This window comes from Wasmannia auropunctata, unplaced genomic scaffold, assembly GCF_000956235.1.
Source record: "Wasmannia auropunctata unplaced genomic scaffold, wasmannia.A_1.0 LD336106.1, whole genome shotgun sequence".
Taxonomy (NCBI): Eukaryota; Metazoa; Arthropoda; class Insecta; order Hymenoptera; family Formicidae; genus Wasmannia; species Wasmannia auropunctata.
The window spans coordinates 5,398,820-5,408,095 of NW_012026784.1; the positions used below are offsets into that span (position 1 = coordinate 5,398,820).

Consider the following 9,276-nt stretch of genomic DNA (forward strand, 5'->3'; position numbering starts at 1 on the left):
TTCTATTAATGTTAATTCTATTAATGTATGTATATATAATGCATATACATCACATAGTTCTTTCTTTACCGGAATGAATAGCGGCAGTTCTCGTTCCATTGATATGAGCTGTATGTACGCCAACAAGAAGCAATAGAGACGAAATGTTTCGTCGGTTTCACCAACACGTCCAAAGCGGAGGACGTCGTTCAGTCATCGTTCGAACATTTCATAAATTCTAGCGACGTATACGCTACACATATCTATTTAACTATAAGGCTCTGGCGGCCTTGATACAGTTAGGAACAATGTCGTTATTGATTTTCCCTGTCCTAAACTTACTCTCGCCCACGTTTGTACGAGACTTACGCGAATGTTTCTCGATTTGTTGTGGAGACCCGAAAATGCACTTATCGTTTAGAGATCACGCGTGATATCTACGCTCAGTAATCTGTTCTACGCAAAAATCTCACAACGTAGCTTGATCCCTCTTCTCTATCGATACACGCCATTTCATCTCGAGGTCGCGTCACGTTTTGATCTATTCTAAGAATTTTTGTCGGAACGAACCGAGGAAGAATCTTTCTTTCGTATAAGGAATGTAACATTCAATCTATGCCCTCGGATATGTATATGTATATTGCCGATTAATTTAGTTCGGCGGATCGACGCAAAGCAGTTTCGACTCGCAGCCGCTATCGAGAGGGTGAGGGTTCCAGGAAAGAAAAATCCGCACGATCAATTCTCTAAATGTGATAGGCGTTTATTTTTTTTTTTTTTTTCCTAAACGTACGGATACGCAAAATCGTTCCTCGTGCCGCGCACGGGGGTAACAATGATAACCAGAGATTATAACAAGCTGTAATCCACGACAGAGCTTATCGCCTTGATTCGCGTGTATGTCGGGTCCTCCCTCCTTAAATAATTATGTACACAAGTTTTGCATTAGTCGCCTGCGAAACGCGGCAGATTCCCGCAGATTCTTGCGGAAAACGGCTGGGGTATAAGTACTCGCGGATGATGCATCATTCAACGGCGGGCAACGCGTCGCGCGTACAATTTTCGTTACTATAAGGACACAACGACATCATTGACTAACATGCATCATCTGCACGCGCTAAGAAATCGTCCAAAACTTTGCATACGTGTGCGAATTTACGCGTAAAACGCACGCGCAGGACGTTAAGAAAAGAAAAATTGAAGGGCGCAACGTCGTAATTGCGAAACAAAATTTTCATCCGGAAGAACCGAACAATAGTCAATAACGCTCTCGCTACCTTTTTAATGCGCTCTGTCGGTCTCTCTTTTACACCCTGCGGAAGTCCGTTATACAGATAACACACGTATACAAATATCTCTCGCTCTCTCTTTCTCTCTCGAGACTATATTAAAACACACCGTTTGCATCATTTACAAACTATAATGCTAACTTACTGCAGGTAGTAACTAATGGACAGATACAATTTCAATTATCGCTTCGGCTTGCAAACTATACATGACTTGTATTTATATCTACAGTAGTATTCAACCAACGGTTTTTTTTTATGTGTGGGTTTACTGGCGTGCACAATCTGGCAACTTTTCAGAGAGATTTCCTCTTTTCCTCTCTTTTTTTCTTTTGTTTTTTTTTCGTTTAGCTTGACAAATGCAGGTTCTACACTCGCGCATTCTTGAGAAGGAAACTGTTACAAGAGTTAATCGGATGTAAGTTTCAGTTATGTAAGTTTCAGATCTAGACAGAGATATTAGAGACGTATTAGAGAACGAAAAACGTCTTTGATATGTTGTTCAAAGTAACTTGCGGCTTTCTCAAATGCATTTTGCCCAACCCCCGGTAGTGGTTTCTAATATCGATTATTGGGTAACTGTTGGATCAGCGTGTTCACTATGACATTATTAACGCATTCCTTGCGGATGATTAGCGATAACACATAGCGGAATCGCGTCGCGCGGATCTCTCTACGAAGGTTGAACCATAAATAAAAGTCTCTTATCGATTTTACGGAAGAAACGACAGTGGAAAAAAGAAAGCCAGCTTCGGCACAAAGTCAAGGAAGGGTGGCTGGTTTTTTCTCTTTTTTTTTTTTAAATACTTGTGAAGGGGTGTGTAATGCTGAGTGAGTGTTGCACGTGCTAGTCAATGCCACATTACTCGTCCAATGGTTTTTTAGTAGCTGAAACAGATCCACAGTAGGTGGGTAACACAGGTAGACAAAACACACACGATCGATCAGTCGCACTCGTGTTTGAATCCGAAGCTCGATACTAACCGATAGTAGTTAGGCTTGAACGGACCCGCCTTATTAAGGCCCATGTACTTTGCCTGTTCATCCGTCAGCTCTGTCAGATGCGCGTCAAACGTGGGTAAATGCAGTGACGCGACGTATTCATCTGTAAATCGACGTTACAATACGATATATATATATATATATTATATCTGTCTCATCATTTCGATACAACATATCTGACAAATTAATAGAACAAAATAAAAATAAAAAATCAAGTACCAGCTTGATAATGAAGTTTACTGAGTTTCGCTAAATTATCTATTCGAGTGTCTTAAAAAATTGTTCTGCATAAGGAAAAATATAATAATAATACAAAGACATAATCATTTCAATTGTTTTAAATTAATTATTTTAATCAATAAGAATTGCTTTGAGACGATAAATCTTCGTTTTTCACTTAGTAGATTCGACGCAAAGAAATTGCTGCATTAATTTTAGCAACAGCAGGTATACCTACCCATTTTCTTCGGCAGCAAGTAAACGTCGCTCTTGTATCGTCCCGGTGGCGCGTTAAATAGCTCGATAAGGGCTAACGCTTGCGTAGCGGCAGTAATCGACACCACGAAGGATGGTATACTCGAGCACGACAGATTCACCAGGCGACCTTCCGCCAGTAAAACGATGCGCTTGCCGTCCGGCCAGATAACATGGTCCACTTGCGATCTCACTTTCTCCCAGGTCAAATCGGGCGTGCGTAAACTGTTCTGTTAGGAACAACATTTAAGGGGATTTTAATCCTCGGCGCCACCCTCCGCGCGAATCGTATCAAATCAAATCGCTCGCGAATCGCGGAACTGCCATAACTGTCCGCGATTGCACGCCGCGCGGGGTAAAGAGATAAAGTGGGAACATACGACGTCTATCTCCGTGTTGCTATGGCCCATGTTGCACACGACGCATCCGTTCTTCATCTTGTCCATGTGCTCGCGCGTGACCACGTTTTTATTGCCCGTCGCTGTAATAACAATGTCTACATTTCGAATGACTTCATTGAGCTTCATCACTCTGAAGCCGTCCATGCTGTAATGCGACAACACACATGTATAGGATTTCTGTCTGGCTCGGCGGACGATCTGGCTGGGGGATAATTAAACCGCTTCGCGGCAAGCGCGCCTTACCTGGCCTGCAAAGCGCATATGGGATCGATCTCGGTGATATACACGATGCAACCTAAGCCCTTGAGGGCCTGACAACATCCCTTCCCGACCTCCCCGTAACCACATATTACAACTTGCTTGCCCCCGAACATGATATCGGTGGATCTTTTCAAACTATAAGCAATAAATTCGATAAGTGCGCTGAAAACTAACGAGCGTCGTATTTAGAACACGCACATTCGAGATCTTCGAGACGATAGAGACGATAAAACTCACCTATCAATGATACTCTCGCGGCAGCTGTAGAGATTATCGAATTTCGTTTTAGTCACACTGTCATTCACGTTCATCGCGGGGACAGACAATTTTCCTGCCTTTGACAACTGATATAATCTATGTACACCTGTCACGCTCTCCTCGACAATTCCTGGAAGGACATATTTCTACTATTTTACTCATCCATAAATCAGACACCACGAGAATTACTTATTGTTCGACGTATTCCATTTTTGTCTATTATTACTGCTATTAAATTATGATTTTTCGATGTGAAAAATCTTCTTGAACGTGCGCAAGAGCTACGTGAAAAGTTACACAACGTTAACACCAGGCGGCATGGAGCGGAATAAACCTTGAATCATTTTGAACATTGCGTTGTATTTCTTGAGCATCAAGTGGGTGGCGTCACCGCCGTCGTCCAGTATCATATTAGGCTGCCAATTCTCGGCCGCCACGCACTTATCGATGCACCACCAGAAATCCTCCTCGGTTTCGCCGCGCCACGCGAACACCGGGTAGCCGGCGTACGCCAACGCCGCGGCCACCTCGTTCTGCGTGGAATAAATGTTGCACCCCGCCCATCGCACTTGCGCGCCGAGCTCCACCAGCGTCTCAATCAGAACGGCGGTCTGCGCGTTGATATGAGTGCATCCCACAATCTTGGCGTTTTTCAACGGCTATGCAAATATATTAGTCAGATTTTGTTTTTTTTTCCCCTGTCTCTCGCAATCGAACGAGAATTTTTTTATCTAAAAACTGAATTTTTATTCCCCTTAGAAAAAAAAAAGGTATTCCAAGCGATTAACAATCTTCCGTCGTTATGTCGGAGAGAAAGCGAGATGCGAGAGAGGTAAAGATACCTTGTCGTCCGCCGCGCGTTTCCGCAACGCCATGATCCCCGGCATCTCCTGTTCGGCGATCTCGATCTCCCTGCGGCCGAATGCTTGCTGATTGATGTTACGCACGCAGAAATCCGTGAAGCCCTTCTCCGTCTTCTGGATCTTCTCGCGCGGCGACACGTCATCCTCGTCGGACGAGCTTCCTGTATAAGAGGCTAAGGTAGCGCCGGGTGCCGAAAAACGTCGGTTATTAGTACCACATCGAGGTGCAGATGCAGATTATAATTCTAACCGGGGTGGCTAATGCAATTGCTAAGTCCGTGTTATTAGGACGATCGCTAATTCTAAACAATCGTGATTAATTAAAACCCACGAGTACACGTTTATGTAACTGCTTTAAACGCTAGCGCTTGCGATGAAGTACAAATTGACATGTTAGTGGCTGATAATGTGATATTAATTACGGAAAGCTAATACAAGATGTTTCTCATGTTTCAACAAGCAAAACACACAGAGAGCTCTACCACTGTAATACTTCGCTACACGTGTGTGTAACACAGTCGCCGTAGACACGGCGTTCGTTTCGTACCGGAACTGTAACTGTCGGTGCTGCTGGCTGACAAGGAGCGGCTCCGGTAGCGGCTGGACTTCTTCAACGCTCCGGATTTGGAGTCCTAAAAATCGAAAGGTACAGTTAGACACAACGAGCCACGGAGACGAGTTTCCTCTCTTGTCTAAAGTGGGCTGCGAAATGCATTGAGAGAAATTACAAACTGAAAGTGTGCGCGTGAAGCTAGTTTGTTGTGCCGAATGTATATATACACAGATCAATGTGGACGATATCTGTTAAAAAATGCTCTCCCTTATCTCCTCGCGTCGTTATGCATGATGAAACGTGTCTTAAAGTGGGACTTGCTCTCTCTGTCTCCCGGAGAGTGCAAGATCACGATAAAGCGAGATGTAAGGAGCTCGAATTACGTTTGCTAATCTATATATAATCGTCCCATTAGTCTGTTATCTGATCGATAAGCGAGAATGATAAATCTGATCAGCACACACGACATTTACGTGGCGGAAAAGTTAAGGCAGCCCTGTGAGGAAGTAGCGAGGATCATTCTACGGCATGGGGGGGGGGGTGAGGGGAGGGGGGCAGGAAAACAGATTTACTTTGTGTTTTTTTATACACATATATTCTCTTACTTACTAATTTTGTTCTCGCGCCGTGAAAGGCATTATTTGATGCCTCTAGGCTCTGAAATCACAACAACCACCATTTCATCATTCAAATGCATCAAAGTGTCCGCAATACAGTCCGTAGTTTGGTACAAAGCTCCCAAAAGGTTTCATACTTGTGCGCAAATATAGAAATTTTGACGGCAACACTCAATTCTTCGCACTTCATTTTCCGTATTCTTGCACAATTTCTCTTATATCGAGTAAAACGATTTCAAATCATAAATCAGCATTACGTTATATAAAACGGATACCATAAAGCTTTTTTTTATGACTGTACAGGATAATTCAAAGGATTATTGCCAAAGTTAAGGAGCATTATAGAAGGATCGAAATGGAACAACTTTCAAATCTATTTTGTTCAAACTAATCATGATGAGTTGGTACAAATCTTTGAATGTAGGAAACTCGGACAACGTCGATGAAATAATCGTTTCGAAAGTTGTTCTATTTCGGCTCTTCTATATATGTTCCGTAATTTTAACAATAAACTTTTGCCATTACTCGTGTATAGAGGATTAGCTTTTTTAAAATATCTGTTCATAAATCTTTTCTGTTTACAATTTTGTATGTCGGATCAGCTGAAACACACATATAAAGTCTGTATCAGATTACGTATTGAAGAGAATACATAAAATTGACCAAACAGAACGAGAAAAAGTAAATATTTCTTTATCCTGACTGGTCGAATTCCATTCGATTTTCAGTGCGTAGTCCTGATACAGGCTTTAGATTTTAGATTTGGGGAATTAAAAGCGGATTAACATGAATAACGTATGCTATCCCCTTTAATTGTTTCTGAATCATTTTGTTTGCACTCGATACAATTCACGTGGTGCTAATTGTGCCACGCCTAAATGGTGTCTCTAGGCTTACGAGCGATGCATGAGTGATTGGTACCGAACCTACGGACTACTGTGTGAATAATGCTCTATATGTGTAAAAATAATATAAGCATCGTAAATGCCAAGTCAAGGGCAGTATGCATAACTGCATGCATTCACTTCTCCAAAAAAAAAGTTGTTCTCTCTCTATGGTTATCTTAATTAGTGGGAAAAGGTAACAATGACTCTTGTTATGATGTCTGGAACAACCGTTAAAGATATCTGCCTGGAGAAAAACAGAGAGTATTATTCTTGTGCATTAAGATCGAACAGTGTCATTGAACAAGTCTCATTGTCAGTCGTGCACCTTCTTGCAAATTAAACAAGCTTTCGTTGGATCTTTATGTTTATCTCTGACTTATTTTATCCTTGATAAAACAAGTAGCGCCCTTTAGTTGTTTATAATCCAATAATTCACCTACTAAGACAACAGAAAAAGGAGGGAAAAAAAGGAGTCAGAAAGAATTTCTTCTAATCCGCAACTGCATAAAATGGGAGTCCAAGTATGCCCGGGTAGGCAAATAGGCAGCTCTTAACCAACGCCCATTTATCAATTAACGACATGTCAATTAATGCCATGTGTCCAATTACGTAAGAGCCACATGTGGTCACAAGACTTCAAAGGGTTGGGCGAGACAAAAGAAACACAGGTGAGGAGTTGATAAAGAGACTGACAGAGACAGACGACGGTAGAGGAGAAAAGAGGGAGAGAGAGAGAGAAAAAGAGAGAGAGAGAGAAAGAGAGAGACACACACATACATACAGAGAACGAAAGAAAAATACGAAAAAAAAAAACAACGTAAATAAGAGGGAGGAAAAGAGACGAACGTCGAAACTTTGCATTTCTGTCGAACGAGCGACCCTCGATGCGAGAGGTATCGCCGAGCGACGATGTTAAACGCGCGTTTCTGGCTCTCCTCGTTCACTCCGATCGACTCCGTCTCTCCGTGAGAACGGCGGCAAATACGACGGGCCGTGGTATACAGCTGTCAGATTGGCGCGAACGTCGCTCGGAGCGCGCGGGATCGCCCGAGATTTTAGGTCAGACCGAAGCCCGGCTCGATTTACCTTCATGCTGGACGCTGGATCGGTGACCGGGCCATCGGCGATCATGCCCCTCGTCTCTTTCCCGGACGTCGTGCTGTTCACACCATCCCCGCTGTCGGCCATTTTTCGAATGCACGTCCGCGCGACGTCGACCGGATCGGCTGCCAGGCGGCGCGCCGCGCGGCCGCGCGCCGGTCAGGCTCGTAGCTAGCCTACATTCACGGTGTCTCCTGCGTCTCGCATCCCTGCACGGTCAATATTCTATTTAAAGGCGATTTCGATCAAATTTCAGTCAATTTACGATTAATCCGACTGGCAAAATTCATTTGTAGAAAAGTTTCTAATTGTACAATACGTTATAGTCTCTAATTTAATCTTTCTTCTTTCAGATCGACAAAAAAAATTGATAATAATTTATTGTACATACATATAAAATATTATTTTACAAATCAATTGCCGAGTTTCGATCGTCAAAGTCATCTTAAATTCGCTCGTTGCGCTCCTATGTATTTTCCAATCCATTTAAAATGTTATAAATAAAATTGTATATATATTTTAATATTAATACTTCTTGCAGAAAAAAAGAAAAATAAAAAATTAATATACCTATTAAGGTAGTATATAATTTCTAACGTAATCGCAAATATTAAAAAATTTGACTTTAGTCGATAAAATATAGTTTAAGATATGATTTAACATTATAGAATTAAACAATTCCATTGTTAGTTTAAAATAATAAATTATATTTCTCTCATATTGTAGAGAACGAGGTATTAAAATCCTCTAAAATATATATATTTCATATACAGATAAACGCTATGAAAGATATTCTAAAATATGTAGGAGCAAAATACAGAAATATTATATTATTTATCGCATTAAAAAATACAGACTTATTATCCATTTATATGTTAAAGAAAATGCAATATTATTAATTGTATTATAAATTATTAATTATTCGTCCATAACCAGGCAAAATATAATAGCCTTGTCCTTCCATTTCGCGGGTAGGGGAAGTGCCCCCTGAATACGTTCGGGCTTGACCACCCGCGATCGTACTGCCCGGGCGGAAAACGTCGGCGTCCGCCGATGCGTGCCCACCCAGCAAAGATGGCTCCTCTACGGGGCGACACTCGGTGTTTGACGTGAAGTTATTTACACACCTGGGGATCTCGCGCCGCTCACGGGAGACGTGCCAGCCGTGTCGCTGCGTCGATGCGTCGCGGTGCCGCGCGTGCCTAGTGGTAGCGCCGTTTCGCGGTCGCGGATCGCGTCAACACCCGTGGCCGTAACGTCACGTCGCAACGTCAAACGCCGTGCCGTGCCGTGCCGTGCCGTGCCGCGCCGCGCCGCGCCGCGCTGCACCGAGCCGGACGACACACGATCGCCGAGGAGGCTTGGCGTTCCCCCCTCCCCCGGGTCTCCGGCGGCAACGACGACGACGACGACAACGACAACGACGACGATCGCGACCACGCGCCCGCACAGATCGGATTCCGGTGACGGCGGATCGAGTCAGCGCCCCCCGGAGGAGACAGCCCCCGGTGCGCTTCCCCCTCACTACTCAGGTAGCTCTCGTCGTGTTCTCAACCCTCTTTCTCCCCCTCTCGCCTTCCCGGGTGTTTTACAC

At 43.3% G+C, this 9,276-nt stretch overlaps 2 protein-coding genes across 9 annotated transcripts in view; one reads left to right on the plus strand and one right to left on the minus strand.

Moving 5' to 3' along the window:
* Positions 1-717: 717 nt before the first annotated feature.
* LOC105454247 (putative adenosylhomocysteinase 2) lies at positions 718-7,808 on the minus strand. 3 transcript variants are annotated; one of them, XM_011696764.1, is made up of 11 exons: positions 7,668-7,808; positions 5,687-5,734; positions 5,072-5,156; positions 4,504-4,685; positions 3,996-4,320; positions 3,641-3,791; positions 3,386-3,538; positions 3,122-3,287; positions 2,725-2,971; positions 2,250-2,370; positions 718-2,153 (listed from the first exon to the last, which is right to left on the minus strand). In XM_011696764.1, exons 1-11 carry the CDS (start codon positions 7,767-7,769, stop codon positions 2,147-2,149), a joined length of 1,587 nt encoding a protein of 528 aa, XP_011695066.1. In that variant the 5' UTR covers positions 7,770-7,808; the 3' UTR covers positions 718-2,146. The 3 variants fall into 3 exon arrangements, with proteins under 3 accessions (XP_011695066.1, XP_011695058.1, XP_011695074.1); XM_011696756.1 differs by having other exon boundaries at positions 4,504-4,697; XM_011696772.1 differs by lacking the exon at positions 5,687-5,734 and having other exon boundaries at positions 4,504-4,697.
* Positions 7,809-9,121: 1,313 nt separating this feature from the next.
* Positions 9,122-9,276, plus strand: part of LOC105454266 (rho GTPase-activating protein 190) — a 12,414-nt gene continuing 12,259 nt past the window's right edge. For 3 of the 6 annotated variants that reach the window (XM_011696846.1, XM_011696854.1, XM_011696837.1), the window contains exon 1: positions 9,122-9,214. The gene's annotated coding sequence lies outside the window, so the exon portion shown is untranslated. The remainder of the gene's footprint in view (positions 9,215-9,276) is intronic. The other 3 variants (XM_011696783.1, XM_011696828.1, XM_011696819.1) reach the window with 1 other exon arrangement.

Bases quoted from the DNA above. Each gene is read 5' to 3' on its own strand.
- LOC105454247 (XM_011696756.1), bottom strand. From the start codon at position 7,769: ATGGCCGACAGCGGGGATGGTGTGAACAGCACGACGTCCGGGAAAGAG. The intron at 4,698-5,071 runs GTACGAAACGAA...GCGCTACCTTAG, and splicing joins CACCGACAGTTACAGTTCCG to CCTCTTATACAGGAAGCTCG. The intron at 3,539-3,640 runs GTGAGTTTTATC...TATTGCTTATAG, and splicing joins CGCGAGAGTATCATTGATAG to TTTGAAAAGATCCACCGATA.